General features: G+C 45.1%; 1 protein-coding gene across 1 annotated transcript; it reads left to right on the forward strand.

Annotated features, from left to right (window-relative positions):
• Positions 1-1,925: 1,925 nt before the first annotated feature.
• LOC6603232 (protein TIS11) lies at positions 1,926-24,449 on the forward strand. Its single transcript, XM_026989416.1, has 4 exons — positions 1,926-2,055; positions 3,334-3,709; positions 21,439-21,812; positions 21,909-24,449. The coding sequence occupies exons 2-4, from the start codon at positions 3,650-3,652 to the stop codon at positions 22,861-22,863; spliced, it is 1,389 nt and encodes a 462-aa protein (XP_026845217.1). The 5' UTR covers positions 1,926-2,055; positions 3,334-3,649; the 3' UTR covers positions 22,864-24,449.

Below are 24,449 nucleotides of genomic sequence, written 5' to 3' on the forward strand. Positions count from 1 at the left end.
TATAGTTTCTGTGCGGCGCTTACCAACACTGCTCACCACTCGGCTCTTTTTCGCTCTCTCTTAATCGGTTAAGGGCTCTCTTTGAACCGGTAGGCAACAACGAGCTCCGTACTTTAGTAACTGTACTTGGATCCATATGGTGATGATTGGAACTGCATTTCCCAACTATTGAAAAGGTGAACAGGGAAATATACAGTTCTTGTTTAGGGGCTGGAGCGATTCGGTGATATTCGGAGAAAATTGGCCCTGAATGGTATCAGGCTGAGCCACTTTAATAGCCAAAAGCTGGAGAAAGCTGCCGCAATTATTGGAGAATATTAACACGACACAGCCGGACATTCTATCGCGGCCGTTTCCTGCCATCGTGCATTCAGCAGGCCAACAGCAGCCATGTTGGTCACTTTAACGGAGCCCAGGGACTAGTATTAAAATTGGTATTGATAAGTTAATTTTAATAAGTATTTGATATACACCACATATAATGTATCCATATAAACTTAGTTTCTCATGTGTCGGGTTTAAATATACCGCCACATTACGAACCGGTTAAAACGGGAATGGCGTGATTTTGCTTTCGGCCAATGAAATCGTCAAAAATGCTGCAGCAACAAGTTTTGCAATGCATTTTTTACGATTTTCATTGGTCAAAAGAAATTTTGCAACATCATCATGCAAAAAAGTTGCTGAAGCGGGATGCGCAACATTCGGCATACAGGGGAAAAGGATAGTATATAATTGCAGAAATGTTTGTCATCCCAGGCTTAATGAATGCAAAAACTATTCAGTCTGTGTTTAAATGGTATTTCAACGATTTTTTTAAGTTAAACGTCTTAACGAGACCAAGAATTTGTATCGGGATCAGGATGTATACAAGAAACTAATCAATTAATTACGTTTTAAAGCAGTTTGGAAAATAGTATCTTTATATATTAAATTAACGAAACAGGGTATACCAATAGCCATACTCCGGTTGACAAGCAACAGTCTTCAAATACCGGCAACATTGACGCGACAAAATTGCAACTGTTTTTTTGCTGAGCATTTTTGTTTAAACCTTGTTTTAGCCAAAGTACAATAAATGGGAGTACTTAAACGTAATTAATCTCGTAGTAAATTTATTCGACGGAATATCAAAATTTAACAATAGGAACAACTATACTTTTTCCTTTTTTTTTACCGTTTTCGCTAAAACCTTTTTTTAGTCAAAGTCCAATAAAAGCAAGTATTTATATAATAGCCAGTCAAGTAGAAAATAAGTTTATTAATTGGATTAAATTATGTGGGCAAAGCTAAAAGATCTATCTAGTTATTTGCAATCTTTGGCGGAGAACGATTAGCCCATTGTAAGCCAAGGGGGTATTTTAATAGTCCACCGAACATAATGAAAATTTAATAATTAATAATAAAGATATCGTGTTTTTTTTTAAGTTCAGAGGAAAGATGGAATGAATCTACAAGAAGAATTAACAATCGTTAATATTTTCCACCCTTTACCTCAAGTAGTTGAACTATTTAAATAGAGGGGGCTTAAGTAGGCTTAGTTCTTTCTTTCATCATACGAGACGCTTTATTGTTATTGACGCACCAAAATTGGGCCAAAAACAATCAAAGCAATCACCATAGCAGAAATACAAGTAAGTTATTTAAAAAGTAAGTCAAGTAGTAAATCGATTCATTAATCCGATTAAATTATATGGACAGGGCTGAGGATTCAATCTAGCTAGTACTATTCGACGGAATATAAAAAACGAGGAATATGTATGATGGACCTTGAATTCGTCAGTATATTTACTGTATATTTTGAAAACGAGACGGTATATTTTGGTATATTTCTGAGTGTCAGGCGGTATATTTTATCAATGGGTGCGCGGTCACACTCACAATGTTATCTTGACCCGAGCGGTTGCTGCTTTGAACAGCGGGGTACATTCAAAATTTAAAAAACTGTCGTTGCCAACGGACGTGCTTGTGCTTGTATCTCCTGTTGTTTTGCCGGAAACACAAAGTGCAAAGTAGTGTGCCACCGCCAGGATCTTTCTCGGCTCCGCAATCAAAGTAATTTTTGGCAAATCCAACCAACGTGCATGTTCCTATGTGTGTATGTGTGTGTGTGTGTGAGTCAGCCTGTAGAGTGTGCATTTTTTTGCATTTCCACGTTTTTTTTGTTACTCGTTCAAAAGTGAGCGCGGGCCATTTGGTTGTTAAAAAAAGCAGTGCAAATACTATTGTTTTTTGTTCGATTTTTTTGCATTGTGTGGTGTGCATGGTGTGACTGCAACGGTAGGTGCTGAATCAGTGTGTGGGAGTGAAAGATGCAAGAGCAGGATGCCTGGAAGCGAACAGAAACAGGATGAAATCAAAGTTCAGACGGGAAGAATTGGAAGCACAGAATAAGGATGCAAGCAAAGTAGTGTAGTATTAGTACTGTAAAAATGCCTAATCGGACACAGACAAGATTCGAAGAGGATCAAAGAGAGAGAAAGAGAATCCCAAAACAAAGTCGCCCACAGGCAGTCGGTAACGCCGTCGCCGTCGCCGTCGCATTCGCAGTCGACGCCGCAGTTGGCGTTGCCTTGCCTGCTTGCGCAGCAATAAAATAAAAATTTACCAACATACACACACTGAGGACACGGAGACACAGACATGTGATACGAGCTAAAACAACCACCAGTGGAGATCTCTCGCATTCACAGCACCAACACACTCTGACACACACATTGAGCTCCGAGTCACACTTGCGCTCTGACACTACGTACGGTACGGTGCTGTGTAGAAGAGGAGGGGTCGGTCGGACGAAGGGAGCTTATCTCTTGCTTGCTTTGAGAACGAAGACGATAAAAGCAAAGCAAACAACACACACACACACACACGTGGACAACACAGAACAGACGGACGGACGGACGGCTGGATGGACAGGGACCCAATCGGCTGTTGCTGTTTTTGGGAAAAGAATAAAAGGAACAAAGCAAAGGCAAAGGCAAGAAACGTCAGTTTGCACTGGCTCTGCTGTGTGGTTCTCTTCCTTATGGCTCCTCATTCTGATCTGCCTGTGCTTCTGTTCTCCTTCTCTGATGATTCTGTTCTTCTGCTTCTACATCTACCTCTTCTTCGTTAAGTGACTTGCACATGTGCGTAAGGACACACACACGCACACGAACACACATAGAGTCCCAATTGCCGCGCGAGCGGGCGAGCGAGACAGACACAACACACAGGCGCATGAGCACTTTGTGAACCAAACCGTTCCGTTCGCACGTGTAACGGCGTTCCATCATCGAATCCCTTTTCATTCCTCTCCTAACCATCGTATCTTCACCTTCTCCCTCTTTTCAGCTGCCTTTTTTTTGTGTGTGAAATGCAATACGCGATAAATAGATAGCGCAACAATCAAAAAATAGTTCAAGTGCAAAAAATAAACGAAAAAAAAACAAACCAAATTGTCTACCCCTCCCCAAGACAACAGTAACAATCAAAAGAAAAGAAAAGATATCTGTCGTCTTGTCCAGTGGAAACGAATTATCAAGCCCGAAAACAACAAATCAAATTCAACAAAAGGCAGGGAGAAAAACAACAACTAAAAAAATAAAAACTATAGAAAAAAGAAAAAAGGAGAAATAACAGGAGACGCAGCAGCGCAGACAACAACAAAATGTCTGCCACAATAGTGCAGAAATCGCCATACTTTGAATGCGGCGACATATTCCAGACGGTAAGTCCTCCTTTTCCTCCCCCCTGCTCTATTTAGAAATGCCCCCTTACCGAGTACCTCAGAGTACTATTGCAGGCCAAAAAGAGTCGAAATCATGTGTTTGCTCACCATTTTGGACCGCTTTAAATGAAGAAAGATTTTTTAACGTAATGCCAATCGATTCTAAAACTCGTGAAGTTTTCCTTCTGTTTCGAAGCCCATTTCCATTGAAAAACAATTGCAGTTTGAATCGATGAATGTGTATTTTTTTTTTGTTCTTACATTTTCTGTGAGTCAAGTCCAAGTGTTTTTCGAATGATTCAAATTGGAGTACATAATTCTACTACTGCTCATAGATCGTTGCGACAATACGAAGTAGGTGCAGGTGCTCGTGTACCACACAAGAGCAAATAAGAGACAGAGAGAGAGAGATATTTCTACTAATCCTAATGCAGTTCCTAAGTAAAAACGCCAGTCAAGTTTTTACTTTAAATATATGTATGTACTAAATGTATTTTTACTGTACAAATATTTGATTACGATACAAAATTGCAACCAAACAGATTTCGGTAAATTTTGTGGTGGGGTTTGGTTAGGTAGAGGCTGGAGCGGGTAGGGGCATGGCATTTGCGAACACCGGCGATTATTCTTTTTGCGCATTTCGTACGTTTCCGTTTCGTTACACGTTTCACTAGTGTGTGTGTGTGTGTGTATGTGTACGCGCGCTTGTGTCGGTGTATGAGAGTTATTATTCGAAATATTCAGCTGATTCATAATTATTTTGGTTGGCAAACACTCACAATTTTGATGGCGACATCAAAATGCACAACCGACAGACACACCGACAACGACATTAACTGGAAAACGAACTAAATAAATTGTCTGATAAGGTGGAGCGCTTGGCGGGTTTGGGGGCTGGCCGGGACCTGCGAATATGATAAGTTCTTTGGGGCACACTTGTCAGTGCCAGTTGCTGAAAAGGGTGAGGTGTGGCGTCCACAACAGGTGGCATGGACAGACAGACAGGCTTTCATTGGATTCGATTCGATTCGATTCCGTTTCGTTTCGTTTCACGCTCTCTTTGCTCAATCGTTGACTGATCTAAAAAAGAAGGATTGCAGAAGTGATGGGAACGGGAACGGGCCCTAGCCTCATGAAAATCGATCGCCTGATCCGCGCTGTAACTGTAAATTTAAGGAGATGGCAGCAATTGTCGTCATCAGGCAGAGACAGGCAGAGCATCATTAACAAATGATAATGATAATGTATAATGTGAGTGTGTGCGTGCGGAAAGTTAGTGGCTGCTGCTTGCTGCGACGGAGACGTAAGCAGCAGTCGAAGCAGCAGCTTGTGATCGACAACAAATTCGATTAAGTCAGTTCCGGGTTTGGATTTTCGTGTTTTAGTGATTTTTGTGTGTGTTTTTGTTTGTTTTTTGTTGCTTTTGGCTTTTGCTTTCAAGCGGAGGAGAGACTGCTGCTGCTGCTGTGGTCTCTCTCTCTCTCCCACTCTTGGACGCTACGGTTACGTGCAAAGTTTGTCATTGACACGAGATTCGTGGCAGCGGAACGAAGGAACAGCAGTGGTAGTGGTAGGAACGAGGGAATGGATTAAAATTGAAAAGTGGAGTGAATGGAGTTGGTTTGGTGGGGACCGCCACCAAATGGTATGCTCTTAAAAGGGGTAATCGTTGAGCACAGCTCATCGACCAATATCTGTGCCGTTGGAGTCGTATCCGTCATCCGAAAAGTTTACAAAGTATAATTTAGTAGCTTCCTGATCCCAGATCGTATTGGGAAAGGGCGTTCCAATCTGCGACTTCAAAAGCACTTCGAAAGCCTTTCCGCTTCCCCTTTCCCTTCATCGTTTTGTTTTCCAGTTTGTTTTGGTTGGTGTTGGGGGGGAATTTGCGTAAACTAAATGCAGGGCCATCGGGGGTCAAGTAGAACCCATCTACGAGTACTCCAGCAAAAACAACAACAAGAAACACAGCGAATAAGGCCAAGACCCATTTGTCGTGCGGGGCGGGTTGATGTCCGATAATGTTGCGAAAACTTTTCTGTATTTTCTGTGATTTTTTAACGAACTTTGCCTGCCAGCCGCCTGCCTGCCTGCCTGCCTGCCTGTTGTGTTATCGATTATCGGACGTAGCGACAGCAGCAGTAACAGCGATTGCAATCGCGATTGCGATTGCCATGGAAAATGAATTTGTTGCTTTTGGTTTTGCTTTTTTGTAATCGCCCCGTCATTACGCAGCATTTTTGCTCTCCCTCTCCTTCTTGTTGGCTTCTGTTGTTGTTTCTCTTTGTTTTTTATTGTTTTTCTTTTTGGCAGACCGCAATAGCAGCAAAAGCAACAACAGAAAATTTGCTGCCGAAAGCGAAAGGGCGCACTACATACACAATAGGAACTGTTGCTGCAGCGATCGCTGCTGCTGTGTCGTTTTCTTCTGCATGGTGCAGCGCGCGCGCACAGGCGACTAAATTGTCGGAAACGAACTCTTGCTATTTTCATGATAATTTCATGGTCGAAATCGACACAGTATTTCCTTAAAATTCGACCTATGGAAACACTTCTGTCATTAAAAGTATCCATTCGGTGGGAATAACTTTGGAGCTAAACAATTGTTTCTCTTATTGACTTGTTTTTCAATCGATTGATAAACAAATATTATTCCCATAGGTATCATGTCGTAAATGTGGCAACAATATACGGCTCATACTGAGACGGTGGGAATATTTCAATTCCCATAACTATCGGGTGCATTAATAAAACTTTCGAACGAAGAATTCTTTGCCTGAGTAATTCTCTCCAGTATTTGTCTACTGTCTCGATTTCCATGATTCCCGGAGCTGCAGGTTGTTCTACAATTACTTGGGGGATGCCCTTGCATGTCAGCATGCTCGCTCTGCAGAGTATTTATTTTTGTCGGGTGGATGTGGTTGAAGATGGAAGATGATGTTCGAATGGGAGGAGGATAGTTGGAATTATATTTTCTCGCATAACTTTTATTTACATCGTTATGAAATACATAGATATGTATGTGTGTGTGTGTGTGTGTGTGTGAGTGTCGAATGGAGCTGGGTATCTTGGGGCCTGTTTTTTGTGCTCTTCGCTCTTGCCTTTTCCGAAAAGTAAAAAAACGCTTAGTTTTGGTTTTAACCAAAAAAAATCCTGATGTGGTGCCTCGTAATCATCGTATTACGTTTCAGCCTCGCCTCACATGCCTCACATGCAGCGTATGCACTACTCTCCCCTCCTCCTCGCTGAGCCGCTGGAGAGCGGAGAGTGGAGAAAGGAGAGGCTCACTTACAAACGACAACGAGCGAGCGACTACATTTTTTCCGAATATAATTCCATTTCCTGCCAAGGCGATAACGCTGCCGCCGCTTCGGTTGTGTGTGTGTACATGTCCCGACGATGCCGCCATTGCTTGAGCTGCTGCCTCTGCATCGGCGGTGGAGGTGGACTAAGAGGTGGAGGAGGAGGCGAGCGGAGTAGCGGGGGAGAGTCAGCGAGGCCGCTACCTACCTACAAATGGCCTGCCGCTGCCTGGGTCTTGCTGCGACCCGTCCAGGCAAAAAACAACAACAGCAAACACACAACAACTCTTCAATCTCCGCTCTCCACGCCTGCTGCAGCGATCCTCCCTCCCCCTCCCCCCCCCGCCACTGCCGCTCTGCATCGCTCCCTCAAGAGGCGAACGTCATTTCATTTCGATTCGATTCGACTCGACTCGATTAATATGCAGCGCAGGCCGCGCTGCGCACTCACCCACACATGCGCACACACATCGACAGGCACAGACGCAGGCGGGCGCTGGCAGAGGCAAAGACACAACCATGAGGACAAAAGAGGATGGGTAGCTTCTAGAGTCGAGGACTTGATACCCTTTCGAGCCCCTCGTTCCCTTGAAATCAGTTAAAGATGTAGAGTCTACATCTAATGAAACCTTTTGTTTAAGAACTTTGACCCGACGGTATTTCAAGAATCAAGAATGCATAGCACATAAAAGTGTACGTGTGTGCATGGCCAGACGTCTGGCCTAGCTCATAATATCCTGCCTGCAAAGGGTATCAAAAACAGATTGACTGGCGGCTGACCCTAGCAAGAGGATTGAGAGTAGAAGGAAGAGATAGAGAGGTTTGTGATCCAACCCTGGAAACGTTTGATTGAAATTTTGTTTGAAAATGCTCAATATGTATGTATTTATGTACATACAGTATGTCAAGAAACTCTTTACACACTGAAATTAAATTACATTTTTTGACTTTGGATAAGAAAATAATGGTCTTTGATTCAAATTTATCAAATTTTTTTAATTCATAACCATTCAGGGATTAATTATAAAGTAGTTAGTGAAAAAAGAATAACAAAACTATAAATAGGTAACTTACAAAACAACAAAAACAATGATTACTCATTTTTGACACTGTCAAGAAACTCTTTACACATTTCGTTTACGAGCTCTGTTTTGATCTCGTTCTTAGAAAAAACGGGACTTTACCGTAATCTATGCTTTTGGCGTTGCTCAGTGCTGCTCTATTTTTGCATTGACTTTGATTTGGTTGCGAAATTTTGACCGGGTGACATCTACAGACTAACTTTCTGAAATTTTTAAAATGCCTGGCAAAAGACTAAGGTTTGACGTTGTCCAAATGATTTACTATAATCACCAGTTGGGCAAATCTGTTGCAGACATGGTAGACATGTTTTCAGTATCAAGGAAAACAATTTACAATGTCCTAAGTTTCGCGAAGAACGAAGGGAGACTGGAAACAAAATGTGGAGGTGGCCGTAAAAGGAAGATAGACAGACGGGCAGACCGCGTAATCATGGGGAAAGTTAATCCGAATCCACAAATATCGGTCAGGACTCTGGCCAAGGAACTTGACGAAGAACTTGACTTGGTTGTTTCACACGAAACAGTACGCCAGGTTATTCTACGCCATAAATACTCTTCCAGAATGGCACGAAAAAAACCGCTGATTTCGTCGGTCAATGTGGAAAAGCGCTTCACTTTCGCTGTTAACATGATCAGTAAGCCGGCAGAGTATTGGGATGACCTCATATTTTGCGACGAAACAAAAATGATGCTTTATTACAATGATGGTCCACCCAGAGTATGGCGCAAGCCGTTAATAGCTTTAGATAACCGAAACATCTTTCCGACTGTAATGTTTGGAAAACTTGCGGTTATGATTTGGGGGTGCATCTCTATCCGAGGAGTGGGAAATATTGCATTTATTGAGAACACAATGGATGTCAAACAGTACCTCTAAATTTTAAAAACAAATTTAAAAAGCAGTGCGGAGAAATTTGGTCTCATTACGGACAATAGGGCCAAATTCAAGATTTATCAAGACAATGATCCCAAACATAAAGAGTCCAATGTGAGAGCTTGGCTGCTTTACAACTGTGGAAAAGTTATTGACACAACACCACCCCAGAGTCCCGATCTTAACCCCATTGAAAATTTGTGGGCCTACTTGAAGAAAAAAGTGGGAAAAGACAGCCCAAAAACCGCAATCAGCTAAAAGAATTCATACTGGAAGAGTGGCAAAAGATTCCCTTTGAGTATGACCTACAAAAACTGATAAATTCGATGAAAAAACGGCTCCAGCATGTAGTCAATGCTAAGGGAGGACATACCAAATATTAAAATAAGTTAAATATATTAAATAATTACGAAGAATTTTGAATTTAAAAAATGAAAATATTTTGTGTAAAGAGTTTCTTGACAGTGTCAAAAATGAGTAATCATTGTTTTTGTTGTTTTGTAAGTTACCTATTTATAGTTTTGTTATTCTTTTTTCACTAACTACTTTATAATTAATCCCTGAATGGTTATGAATTAAAAAAATTTGATAAATTTGAATCAAAGACCATTATTTTCTTATCCAAAGTCAAAAAATGTAATTTAATTTCAGTGTGTAAAGAGTTTCTTGACATACTGTATGTATTTCCTATAACAAATTGCATTGGAAACCCAAGCTCGACAGACAGCTCGAACTAATTGTTCCTCAATTATTGGTTGGTTTTCGCAGTTTTATTTCTTCACTACAGTGTTTTTTTTTGTTTTTGCAAATTTAACAAAAAATGGAATTAAAAATAAATTATTTTCGTGCAATGCAGCCGCTGCGCTTAGTATTATTATTATTAATATTATTATTAATGTCTGTTATCGTTCGTTTGTTAAAAAATAATGTACATACATGCATACATACATACATATGTATGAGATTGTTGTACCGTGTCCCACTCGGTCTCTTTTCCTCTTTCGACTGGAGTGTGCACTCGCACTCGCTCTCGCCTTTGTGTGTGATGTACATACATACATAGTTGTTGTCGTCGTCGTCGTTGGGCTCGCTATCTCCCACACCCAGCCGTATGGAATGGCTCCCTCCCTCTCCCCCGTTCCGCTCCACACCAGACAGCAGTCAAATGGGTACCGTACATCCCTCGCGCTCCCTCACACCACATCCCAAAGCAAACGAATGCCTGCCTCCCCTCCCCCCCCCCCCCCCTGCCGCTCGCTAACCCCCTGAGCACCATCGTACTCTTGTTTAGCTGTTCGGCTTGCGCCTGAGACTGAGTGGGAGTGAGTGAGAGAGAAACTGAGCGAGTGATCAACGAGAAAGATGTGAGCGTGGAGACGGAGGCGAAGGCGATTGCCTGCTGCCTGCTCTGGCACTTCATATTCTATTGTCATTGCTTGCTTGCTTGCTTGTTTTTGTTGTTGTTGCTGTTGTAATCTTGAAATTGTCTTCCATGTGAGTTTTTGTTGCTGCCTTTGCCTTTTGCTAATGGCCGCTCAATTGAGTGCCAAAGTACAAGCCATCCCCTCAACTGCCCTTCCCCTAAGTACTAAGTGTAAATTCTCTTCTGTGTGTGTGTGTGTGTGCATTTTGTTGCGGTGGGGTCTCGTCTTGTTGTGTTTAGCCAGGGGTGTTGTCTTGCGGTGGATGGGAGGGGGGATAAAATTAGAATCGATATTTACCTCAAGTCGTATTAAGAATATAATTCTAGGAACGCAAAACCTGCAACTACTTTGTATTGAGTTCCCAGAAAGTTAAAACTTGGCATTCTCCAGCCCTACATTACCCTCTCAACTTTTTGTCTCCGTCACTGACACTGGCACGGCACTGGCTCTCTGCCGCTGGCTCGCTCGTTTCCTCCTTTTGCTCTCTCCCTTTTCGCTGCACTGCTTTCAAATTGAAACTGTAACTGTTCTCCTCTTGTGTGTTCGCTGGGTGTTTCGTCGCTTATTAATTTTTGTTGTCAGTAATGTTATGCTGGCGAACGAACGCAAACAATTGTTTATTCATGCGGGCCCGCCCTATTCCTGGCATCAATGGCTGAGCTGAGGGCTGGTGCTGCCAATCCAAATCCTACGCCGCCAATCCCCCCAAATCCCACAAAAATCCAATCGAATCTATTATATAATCGGCAGTCCGCAATCGGTTTGACGCAGACGCTGGCAGAGCAGCAGCAGCAGCAATAGCAGCAGCGAGCAGTAGTAGATTTCCATTCACATTCACTGTCGCTTTTTGATTGTTGCTTTTGCTTTTGGTTTTACTTTTCTGTGCGGGTTTTGCCCAGTCCCCGTCCGTCCGACCGACCGACCGTCCACCCGTCCTCGGCTCTCTCGCCAACTGGTTTTACAGGACAACAAAGATAACAGCAGCGCGGCAGCAACACATGTGAGACAGGGAAAAAGTGCTTCTAAGCAAAAGCAACCCTCGATCCGATATCTTACAATCGCTTCGCTTCTCCCCCACTCTGTCTTCTTCCCGCTCCACATTTGATGTTGATTTGGTTTGCTGCTCACGATTTCGACAAAGAGCCGAACTCGATCTGATCCGATCCCAGCCGATGCGATCCGATCCGATCCAAGCCTAGCCGACTCGAGCCAGACCACGTGTTCAACACATTCCCAACATATTGCTCTCTGGATGTCTCTCCTTCTTGGGCATTGTATTCTCCCCTCCCTCCTTTTCTAGCCGGCCTGGCCTGGCCGTCGGGCTATGCTTGTCCCTCTCTGGCGCTCTACGGCCACACCACTTTGTAATCTTGTTCTTTGATACCCTTGCAGAGGATATGATGGTTTTAAGCAAATGTTTGCACATCAGAGGGGGACGAAGAACTACCGATAATATACAATATGTATTGATCAGGATCAATAGCAATCAACTGTAGCTGTATCTTAGCCAAAGGCGATAAAACTGTTTTCAGACCCGGATCACTTTATCACATATGTACATATGTATGTATGTATGAATGAAGGGTATAAGAAGATTTAGACGCCGATTTCATCCACCTTTGTTATTGTTGTTTCGTGGTCGTTGCTTTATTTTGTTTCTGCTGGTAATCAAATGGTTGCCGATGTATTTATTGGCGTTGGAAAACAGGTAGATAGAAGGAGAGAGCGAGAGAGGGAGAGGGAGGAAGCTAGAAGGGTAGCGATACAACCTGTGAAGCCATCTCCGTGAGTTGTTTGCTTTAGAGAGGGGTAACGGGGACGGCGGACTCTGTCTTTAACTACGGTCTTGCCCCCCCTCTCCTTTTGTCAATGATCTTCCCTCCCCCGCCGTTGTCAGCTCTCCCTCTCTCTGTTTGCCTGGACTCCTATCACCAGCTCACCCTCTGCGTGTGTGTGTGTGCGTGATCTATGCTCGTATTTGTGTGTGCATTCCCATTCCCTTCGTTCGCTAATTTCTATCAGCTCTGCCGCTGCCTCGGCCTCGGCTTATCGCTGCAGCAGCAGCAGCAGCAACAAAAAGCGCTGGAACAGCAGCAAAAGATTATTATTTTTATATGAACTAACTAACCCAATAATAAGTATTCTTATCACATTAAATCACACACAAACACAGCAACAGGCACACTCACACACACACAGTCACGTCTGTCTTGTGCGCGCGCGTGTGTGTCAACAAGGGGTCGCATCGCAAGCGATAGAGAGGTGGGAGAGGAAGAGCATGCACTGCCGATTGCCCCGTTTTTATGTTTTTTATTTATTTTTCGACGTGCTCTGCTTGAACAGCGAGAGAGAAGGAGAAAAGGCACATACATGTGTACATGTGTGCGCTTTGTTGATGGGAGAGTCCATGATAGAGAGGGGATGATCGGAGCGCACTGCCATGTGCTCGCTCGCTGGCAGCGGGTAGCGGGTAGCGGGCAGCGCGGTCAGCGGTGACGTCTGCGCAGTGATAAGCGCCAAGAACGGTTCTGACTGATAAAGAAAGTGAGTGAGTGAGAGAAAGAGTGCGAGTGCGATGCGAGAGAATGTGACCGAAGGAAGTCTCTCAGATATTCCACTCTGGAACAAGCTGAGCTCTGGAAATGTGAATGGAATGGGGAACTGCATTTTGATGCGGCAGGTCCCCCCCCCCCAAAAGTCAAATGCTAAGTACACGGGACTAGAGACCGACCCGATCCGATCCACCAGAACACACATTCTTCCGATAAGGATTAATGTGTTTTGACAGCCCTCGCTACCGAGCGACTGCCCGCGCTGATAGCCGAGTGGGGTGGTATGGGGGGGGAGATTGAGAGTGGGAGACTAGGACAGAGGTTGGGACAAGGGCAAAGGGTTCAAGCAGATAGGTAGGTCTATCGTCTCCCCTTCTTGCGACTAGTAGTAGTATTTCGATTCGGAGAAGAGTCATGCTGGTAAATGCTGGTCTTTATTTCCTATATACATATAGATTTGTATGTATGTGCACGTCTCTTATGTACATATGTATGTATGTATTTATCTCTATAAATTTGTATAATTGCCATTTTCCTTGACCCTCTGATTGTTTCTCTTTCAGCGTGTCCCCATTTCCATTCATTTTTATTTGCTTCTCTGCTGCTCCTCTGGGAGCAGATCCCATTTGCCAACTCTCAATTTCGATTGCATAACTGCCGTGTAATTTTGTGGACATCCATCTCGTATGCCCTTTCCGTCCCGCTCTTCCTCTCCGTAAACCCCCACCCGTTGTTTGGCTGGTTTACTTTTAAGCAAAACAAAAACGGCAATTGCAACATTTTATTTGGTTTGCCTCTGCCTCTCTGCCTCAGCCTTTTCCTTTGCTTTTGCTGTAGCTGTTGCTATTGCCTTTTGTTTTATTTTATTGTTGTTGCTTTTGTGGGCTTTCGAGGGCAAAATGCGAAAACTGCGCAAACGCAACGTTAAAGCAAAAGCAACAATAACAGTGGTAGAAGCAGCGGCAGCGGCAGAGGCAGAGGCAGCGGCATCGGGCATTGCGACAGATAGCGTGTGTCGTGTGCTTGTGTGAGTGGGAGAGGGAGAGGCAGAGGCAGAGGGAGATGAGAAGCATCACCAGCAGAAGAAACGAAACGAATTATTGTTATTATATTTTATTTATGTGTAGCCATACACACACGCAGGCACACACACGCAGCACACACATCGATGAAACCCTTCGAATATTCGACTTCGAATTGGGACTTTGTCTGCGGGGGATTTTGTGTGTGTTCGCTCTCGGATACCCTTCCCTGCAGAGGTAATATTAATTTACACTATAGCCATACTCGTAGAGGGTATCAGTGTCACCACCCCCCCCACCAGCCTTTTCCTTTCTTGATTTTTGTTTGTGTTTTATGGCTCTTTTGCTCCGAATTTAGCAAGGCCAAGAGTTGCTGCCGCTTTTGTTGCTATTTGTGCTTGGTTAATGCTTAATGTTGTGAAGTTTTCTTTTATTGTGTTTTATTATTATGTGATTTGGTCTGCGAGTTGGTTATGTGAGTGCGCGGCATAGCCCCGAGCCGGTTTCGAAGCCAGCGCTTAATCGAAAGAGGAAGCCACAAGACAAGGCAAGACGAGAGACAAGACTGGACAGAAAGACATAGACAGAGAGAGACAGAGACAGAGACAGAGAGAGACAACGGACGATTGGCAATGAAACGAAACGAAACTGGCACGCCAGCAGCAGCAGCAGCAGCGTAGCGTGTTGCGCATGCGTCGTCGGACGTATCCCCCGCCCGTACTTGTACCCCCTCTCCGGCCAAGTGACGCGGGCAACACTCTCGCTGTCTATGGTTCAGTGTTTCTTCGCCGCTTACCAAATATTATTACCAACAACAACGGATGAACAATGAAAACGACACGAAAATGTGAAATGCTCCATTCGACCTAGACCCCAATCGATGGATGGCCCAAGCCCAAGCCCATGCCCATGCCCAAGTATTGCCAAGTCGCGTTCGTCGATCGTAATGATGATCACGACGACGGCGACGACGACGATGATGATTGGGCATTGTATTTGTGTATTTGTGTATTTGGGTTTTGAGTTTTCAGTTTTTGGGTTTGGGCCAGAGACCAGGCCCCTGTCCCCAGTCCCCTGTCCCTAGTCCGAAATTCAGCCTTTCGCAAAATTATGTAAATGCTGCTTTTGGGTTTTCCTTTTCTTTCATTTGAAAGCAAAGAAATAAAATTAAAAACTAATTTAAAAATATAAAGAAAGGGTGATTCGAGGGGGCCGTAACGTATCTGGTGTTTGTTTGGGAGTTGCATATGATATCATAATAAACCTGGGGTTGAGTTGTGCCTGCAGATTCCTATATTTAAATGTAGGTTTTATTTGCAAGGCTTTACTGTAGTTTTCTCTTAAGCCAAGAGAGTATTTTGTCTGCTTAGATCTTTCCCACAATGTAAGGAAATTCTCTCCTGCGTTGCGAAACAATAGTTGGTCCTCCTCCATTCCGCTACCCCCCACTGTAGGGGGTGTGCGCCCGAGAGAGCGAGAGAGTGTTGCCAGCCGAGGTGAGAGCAGAGGAGTCGATCAATCAGCAGAGTGAGAGCGGGACAGCGCGATGTCGCTTGCATTGGATCTTGGGCTGCAGCTGAAATGGAATGGAATGGTGGAATGGGAATGGGAAGGGGAATAAATAGGAATGTGCGCTCGTACTGCCAGTACTCTCCCTCTCCGTACACATCGAAATGAAATGAAATGAAATGCAGTGGCTTGCTGTGAGGGAGGAGGGGTGGAGTGTGTGGGGGGGCCCCCGCTGCTAATTTCCAAGTCAAATATTCCTCTGCTTTGCCTTGCCTTGCGACAATTAAAATCGATTCCGAGGCCTTGTTTCTATTTGCTCTCTTTTTTTCGTCATTCAAACCCTTCTTTACCCTCCTTTTCTTTGTGCTGTCTGTCCGGCTGCGAGAAAGGACTGTGCTGTGGCAGAGGGGTGGCGAGGAGGGAGCTTTGATTCGATCTCGATCTCGATCTCTGCCTGCTAATCAAATTGTTACCCAACAAAAAAAAAAAACGAAACGAAACGAAACGAAACAAAACAACGAATCAAATCGAATCGAATCCGAATGAAACGAAAACGAATCGAAACAACAAAACACTGAAATCTCACACTTTGCATAGAAAATTTGAGGCTTACCTTGAACTTTGATTGAACTGAAATCTGGCGGCCATATTATACTACACGAATCTGGAACCCCAAATAGTGGCTGCCAGACAGCAGACCATTATAGCGTTGCTTTCCGAACGTCACTAATTATCCATCGATCGATCTTCTTTGACAATCTGGAGACCTGGACGCCTGGCAGCCTGGAACCTGGGGATTAGCATCTTGATTCCCATTCCCATCCCATCCCCCTTATGAATATGGATAGGAGAATGGCTTTTATAATTGCTAATGTTATTCCCCCAACCTGCTAATATTTTTTTTTGCTACTCGTGCTTGTAGAATAAATCGTTAGATATTCGATGGTAAATCTTTCCAGGTTCCATTCAGTTCCATTCCATCCTCCAGAGATCTATTTACTATTTTCCACTTGATACGTTGAAAATGAAACGCTGTATGGCTTTAGTTTAGTTTGATCCTCAAAAACCGCCCGTTCTGGCGATGAAATGATGAGATATATCGGATATGATGTGCTATATCGATTCGATAGCTGTGTAAATGATGATTTCAAATTATTTTCATGTTTGTTTTCTATTACAAAAAGGTTATATTTCATCTCAAAATATGCTTTATAATACTTGCATATGGGAAAGTTCCTTGTGGAACCTGTCACTAGCGTTGAATGCTGCAAGATCTGAAAGATCTAGGCGGCACACGCCCCCACCTTGTGGGGGCCCTCACCTCACCTTCCCTCCCTTCCCTTCCCTCTCCCAATTCTACTCCCTGTCCCGCTGCCGCCGCTGCTGTCCCGTTCTTCTCTTACCTGTTTTCTGCAGGTTGTTGCTGCTGTTGTCGCAAGGCATTAAAAATAACACTCAATAATAATTTTCGTATTCATTTTCAATTCGCATATTGACGTCGACAACGGCAGAACAGAGGCCGAGGCAGCGGCAGAGGCAGAGATCTGCCCGCCTGTGCTTATAGAGTGTCTTTGTATTGGAGTTAGCTCATCGAGGTTATGGATATTGCGTCGTCGCCGTCGTCGTCGTCGTCGTTTGTTATCGTCATCGTGTAGTTGTTGGTGTAGTTTTTGTTTTTGTTGGGGACTTATGCTGTTACCGTTGTTGTTGTTGTTGTTGGTGTAGCTTTTAAAAAATAAAAACCAGTTAGTCAGAGTAGCAGGCAGCAGGTCTTCAGCATCTCACGCACACACCGGCAACAGAGAGCAGCCTGTGTGTGTGTGCGTCTGTGTTAACGTGTTTATGAGACACAAACAAGTAAGCGGAAAAAAACACACCACCAACAACGACAACAACAACAAAAGCAACAACAACAATCACCACAAAATCTTACCTAACAGCCGGAGCCCCAGTCTCCGACTCCGTCTCAGCCAAAAGACAGGCCCCAGGTCCCCCAATCAAAAACGTTGTACAGAAAAACAGACAATGTATATTGTACATAAGATACATACATATGTATATGAGATCCAATTTGTATGTTAAATAACTTAATAAATCCATCCCAAGATATGGGATACGCCGCCTGCCTTTTGGATATGGATTCAATGGTCTTCGAACCGGAACTTCAACTTGAACCAACAAAATAAATACAAAAAACCAAAAGCCAAACAACAAAAAGGCCCCAAGCTCCCCCCCCCCCCCCTCAAGGTCTAGCGCACTCTCTCCCCCTCCTTGAGAGCGGGACCAGAAAGGAAGGAGAGAAGATCTCTGGGTCTCACTTTCTTCTAGATCTCCCGCTTCTTTGGAAGGGGTTCTAGGCGGGTATCGTATCCCCTGGTCCATCTACAGGAATACGTAAGGGCAAAAGGGAAGGAAACCCATATGAAAAGGAGAGGAAACAAGCAACGGCCAAAACGCAGCCAAAACAGAAGAAGAGCATGGAAGGAATAGTAGGAGAAAAAGCATGGAAGAAGGAGATAAGTAGGAGGCAGAAACAACAACCACAATCAGAGCCGAAGAAAACGGCAAAGAGCAAGAGCATGACTGGAAGGAAAAGTAAACTTATTTTCATTTTCAAATGAAAGGGAAATTCTCACCTAGATGAAGGAGAGAAAGAGAGGGAGAAGAGGCATACAGACAAAACACACAAGGCAGAGACTAAACAGAGCTTAAGACAGAGACAGAGACAGAGACAGAGATGGGGCGAGTGAGAGCGAATGAGAGCAGCGCAAACGAGAAAAACAAAAACAAAGAAGAGAAAAAGAATGTATATCCCCGAAGCATTTGATACCCTTTTCTACCGATTTGCTTGAATCAAAAAACGATTCTAAAGAAATACAGAAAATGCAATGTTCGAAGTCCATATACACCCTGGAAAAGGGACAAATAAAGGGTATCCAAAACACCAGACTCTACTGCGATCTATCTCTAGCTGTTCCCTCTCGCGCTTTACCTTTTACTCTCTCCGCTCTCCTCTTTCGCCTGGAGTGGTGGTAGTACCCGCTCCGTGCTCTTTGCTACACTCCTGTCTTAATCTTGTTTTCACACACATGTACGGAAACCGAAATCCAGTCACAGAAGGGCGGAGCGGAGCAGAGCGGAGCGGAGGGGGTGGCAATGAGCGAGCGAGCGAGATTGTGGCGTTCGCCAACTTAAAGTTGTTTTCGAACACGTTTAAACGTTTCGAGAGACACATCGTACCACAGCGAACAGAGCAGGCCCTCCCCCTGCCCTCCCCTACCCCCCCCTCTGCCACTCTGGGGGGTACTTTATGCATGCTAAAGCTTAAGCAGCAGCAGCAGCAGCAGGAGCCAGCGTATCCGCAGTCGCAGCCGCAGTCGCAGTCGCAGTCGTTGCGATGCCGTAAGCGTCAAAGTTGGTCAAAGCAGTCGTAAAAGGTTTGCTAAAACTTGTTGCTGTTTCCCCTCTGCCCACTGCCTCTGCCCTCTGCCTGTGCCTCTGCTGCCGCTACCGATTTGCGCTCTGTGCAGAGTTACACAGCCGCCGCACAGCCGCACAGCCGTACAGGGTTGCCAGGTGGTTGAGACGCGACATCAGCTGTGACTCGATTATCGGCTGGCTTGAGGATCTCTAATTCGAGATGGAAAGCCATCCATCCATCCATCCTTCCATCCATCTATCCATCTATCTGCTCCTTTCATGGTCACAATATGTAATGCAGGAAATTGAAACGAAATTAAATTGGCATCGAATTTGAAATAATAACAATGGAAATTGAAATACAATTTTAGACCCGATTCAAATGCTCCGCAGAGATAAGATAGAGCCAGGGGCAGACCCAGGGGCAGTCAGTGAGGCAAACAAAGCAAAAGAAAAACAATAATAAAAAACAACCAAATTTCTATTCTGTTCTTCTGTTGCGTTACGATTGAGTGTTGAACCCATTAACCGCGCAGGCAAATGAATTCATTAAAAATGGAAATGTTTTTGTTTTTCCATTGATAACCTAAACTCGTATCTCAATTTATGTGTGTGTACATGTTTTTTTTATATGCTGATTATGGATTTAAAAGCGTCTAATTTGTTGGCTAAATCATCCGAGATTCGTCTGATAAAAACTATCGTTGAATTTTCCATGGAATTTTATTTTTTGTTTTTATGTGCTCCGTAATTCCTACTCCCGTTCCCATTCACCCGTCGCATTATTATTATTATTTGTTGCAATGAATGACTAAACTTATTTCGTGCAGAGATAACGGGCTGGCTCCGCTCTGTAAGTGGGGTAATCTGTAATCTCTCTCTCTCTCTCTGGTGGAAAAGTATATTTTTTGTTTGTATTTTGTAACCTCCTTTTCCTGCTTCCACAACATGGATGCACTGGTACTGCGGCGGACAGTCTGGCAACCCTGTCGCCGTCGTTGCGCATGCGTTCGCCGTTCGCCGTTCGTCGTTCGTCTCTCTTCTGTCGCACTTGTTGGGCAACCACCGTCAACCGGTTTTCGCTGCTCAGAGAGCGAGAGAGGTGGGCGCTGCTGCGACTGCTGCTGGGCCCCAAAAACGTTGTTGGCGGCTGTGCGGCTGCGCTTCTGCGTATGAGGCTGCGGCGGCTTTTAGCTCCGGCTTCAACTGTTGACTGCTCGATGGGCGGGAAAGGGAGAGTGAGTGGGAGAGGGAGGGGACGCGTAGGGGAGTTGGCTTTTCGTGTTGTTGGCTTGAACTTGAGCTCCATACATATGTAATTGGCTCTTGGCTGGCAGCTGTTGCCGCTGCTGCGAGAGTAGTTTTGGCCACGCTTGGAGTGGCATGGCACGGAGTGGGCTGCCGTTCGGGCAGAGAGTGTGGTAGTGTGTGTGTTAACTGGTTGCATAACATGTTACAGCATCGCACGAAACGAAAACGAACCAAGCGACGACGGCCAGACAGACGGAAAGACGGCGTTCCCCAAAAAGAAATAAAACCGAAACTGATGACGACACGACCAGAAGGCGGGTGTGGGGTGTGGGGTGATGAGGAGTGTCGAGAAAAAAGGGAGCGCGGCGGTTAGCAGTGCCGGAGAAGGGGTTATGGAGTGCTGGAGAGAGGGACAGCGCTCTCAGTGATTAGTTATACGAGCAGATACCCTTGCAGTCCGGGTAGTCCCGACCAGATGGATCCTTTGCTGATGACAATCCGAGCTCGGATCGGGTCTGCACTGGAAAACACATCGAAAAATATTCGATTTGATGTCGGAATCAAAGGGTCCTGCTCCACGTACCAATTCACATACTATATTGTATTTATATTTATCTATCAAAGTGACCTGGGACCTTCAGTGTTCACAACCCTAAAATATATATTCCTCATTCAAATTCGATTCCGATAACAGAAACAACGTCAAGTCGAACAGAAAATATTTCAGGATAAGCAAAACGGATAAGCAAAACGGAACAACAAAGGACCAAGTAGGTACCCCGCACCCTCCCATTGGTGGCCAATGGTGGCCCCCCACAGCCCTTTGTCCAGCAGCGGTATGGGAGTACATTGGTGTTCCTGTTCCTGTGTCCGTGTGTCGTTGGTTAATGTGTGGAAAATTATAAGCATTGGTGACTTGCAATATCCACACGCTGCAAGTGGTGCGCTTTCGCTGTCGCTGCCTCTGCCTCAGCCTCTGCCTCAGTCGCTGCTTACCGAAATAGCGCTGCTGCTGCAGTCGCTGCCGCTAGACCAATGTGTCTCTGTGTGCGTGTGTGTGTGTGTGTGTGGGGTTTTTTGCTTATAGGTCAAGTTAAAAGTAAAAGTATCCAACACCATTTGAGCCGTGTCTTTGCTGCTCGTCGCCCTCTTTCGCCCTCGTTCGTTCGCCCTCTCTCTCTTTATCATCCGATCCCTTTTGAGTCTTTTGAGTTTTTGCGAAACATTCGCGTTACGTATCCCCAAGCAGCAATGGAAATTGATTTCAACGTATCTCATTCAACCCATTCGCAGGTGGCCAGCGATCATCACCAGCCGCAGCAGCAGCAGCAGCACCAGCACCATCAGCAGCAGACAGCGGATCAACTCGTCCTGGATATCAGCATGGAGCAGTCACAGCCCCAGCAGCACCGCCTCCATGGCGCCCTCACACGCACCATCTCACAGCCGGCTCAACAGCGCCACCCTCTGCACCAGCAGCAGATCCAACAACAGCAGATCCAACAACAGCAGCAGCAGCAGCAGCAGCAGCAACAGCAGCAGCAGCAGCAGCAGGGTGTTGCCTCCTTGGTGACCATCATTGAGAATCTGGGGAACATGAATCTGCACCGTAAGCTCGAGCGCACACAGTCGGAGCCGCTGCCCCAGCAGCCCATGAACATATCTCGGTGAGTGCCCCCCCCACCAGATCTGTCAGATCTTTCATTCTGCGCCAGACGTGCCTTACATGTGACTTACTCTTTCCCTTCGTTTGTGTGTTGCAGCTACAAGACGGAGCTGTGCCGCCCGTTCGAGGAGGCCGGCGAGTGCAAGTACGGAGAGAAGTGCCAGTTCGCACACGGCTTCCACGAGCTGCGCAACCTGCAGCGCCATCCCAAGTACAAGACAGAGTACTGCCGCACCTTTCACAGCGTCGGCTTCTGCCCCTACGGGCCGCGCTGCCACTTTGTGCACAACGCGGACGAGGCCCGCGCCCAGCAGCAGGCCGCAGCCCAGGCGGCCAAGTCGGGACAACAGCAGCAGCAGCAGCAGCAACAGCAGTCGTCGGGACAACAGCTGCAGCAAGGACAACTGCAGCAGCAGCAACAGCAGGGACAGCATCAGGGCTTCCAGAAGCCATCACAGCTCGGAAGCCAGACAAGCATCAGCCAGAGCATCAGCATCAGCCAGAGCCCCTTCTTCATGCCGCTGAGCCCGCCGCTGAGCATGAGCACCGGCTCGGACCGGGAGTCGCCCACCGGATCGCTGTCGCTCAGTCCCACCAACTCGCTGACTAGCTTTCCGTTCCACGATGCCATGCCGCTGCAGCACGGCGGTTACCTCTGCATGGCCGTGGGCTCCTCTGGCGGCAAGCACGGCAACGGCGGCGGCAGCTCCGCCTCATCCACATCCTCTGCCTCGGGCCTGGGACTGGGCCTGGGCATGGCCATGGCCATGGGATCGGCCACGCCGCCAGAGAGCCCCAATGTCCCCATCTCGCCGGTGCACACCCCACCACCGTACGAGCCCAGCACCCCGTGCAGCAGCAGCAGCTGCAGCAGCAGCAGCATGAGCGGCGCAAGCGGAAGCGGATTGGGAGGACAGGCCAAGCAGATGCTGCAGAAGAGCATGAGCACGCCGATGCATCAGGAGGAGATGCCGCGCTTGCCCGTCTTCAACCGCCTGAGCTCTGCCGTGGAGGACTATAAGCAGAAGCTTCAGTCCAGCCTACTGCCCTAAGCAGCTCCAGCATCAGCATCAACACAAACATCAACACAGTCAAGCCACACCTCACCTTCGCCTTCGCCTTCGGCCTCGTCCTCGCCCATTCACCCAGTACTGTCCCGCAGCAGTCCTGCATCCTCCAGTCATTCAGTCATTCAGTCATTCAGTCATGCAATCAGCAACAGCAACATTGATAAAATCTCAACAACGACTACCCCGAACCATTGTAGACTTGATGGCCTGGCTGCTCCCTGCTTTCCTGGGATAACTTCGTATTCACTTATCCACCGGGGGTCCGCAATTCCCTTATCCTTATACAAATCCTTACCATTACCAAATCCAAACCCAAACACAAACCATCAAACAACAACGATGATCTTGACCAACGAACAGCACTCTTCTTCCACAACGGAAACGGAACAGCACCGTAACGCAACTGAATGAGGTACAGAGTGTTGCTCGAACACACAAAAACAATTGAAACGAAATCTGATCTTGAAAACAAAACAAATAATACTTGTATACACGCACGCGACTGTATAGAGATCTTCGGTCTTGCATTTATAGGACCTATTCGCGGACCCCCGCACACACATTAGAACCCAGGCACTTTTGCTCTTGTTTAATATTTATGCAAAAATTTTACTAGTTATTACATGCGATCGGTCGTATTGAGAATCGATTATCAATCGATCCGATCAATGTATCAAAATCCAATCCAAAACGTATACATATATACACAAAAAATATATGTACATGAATACATATATATATGTATAAATATATATTTATATATATAACGTTGGACCGTAACGTTGTCTTCCAATGCAATCCAAAACGGATCGCCGAGAGCCGAGAGCCGAGTAGGTTCTTTAATTTATTATCCTGCTAAATTATGTAGTAGCAACGTTGTGTACATATTGCGATATGAGTTGATATTTTTTGATAAACTTTTATATAAATTATAAATACTTATGATTACGAGACTACGATAATGATAATGATAACGATAACGATAACAGTAACAGTAACAGTAACAGTAGCGCCAATGCCAATCCACTGGCGAACGCTATTAACGATGATATACCTCTTGCAGTCCTCTGCAATGCAACAAAACAAAACAAAAACGAAACAAAAAGAAAAGAAAAAGACCCAATCACAATTCAAACAAAAGACAAAGAAGAACAAAACAGATTTTTGTCAATTGTTCATCAAAAGACTATCGATATCGAACGAGCACTACTCGATATTCGACTCGATTCGATTTGATTCGATTCGATTTTGTTCGGTTCTTGCTCATGATATCTTATTGATCAATTTTTGTGAGACGAACGGAAATGCTGATTTATTAGACACACATAATTTATTTTCACATAAATATACATACCAGATATTTTAGATGCGATTAATGTTAATAATTTATGAAACCAACCCGCTCACACATACAGATATACACACAGACACACACACACACACACACACCACACTGACACTCACACACAAGCACACACATACACACACAAACATATATATTTTGACCATTGATAATTTTATGTTTTTTTTATATGGTATATTCAGAAAGAATCATTTTGTTTATTATA

Source organism: Drosophila persimilis, unplaced genomic scaffold (genome assembly GCF_003286085.1).
Source record: "Drosophila persimilis strain 14011-0111.01,24,50 unplaced genomic scaffold, DperRS2 tig00000431-arrow-pilon, whole genome shotgun sequence".
Taxonomy (NCBI): Eukaryota; Metazoa; Arthropoda; class Insecta; order Diptera; family Drosophilidae; genus Drosophila; species Drosophila persimilis.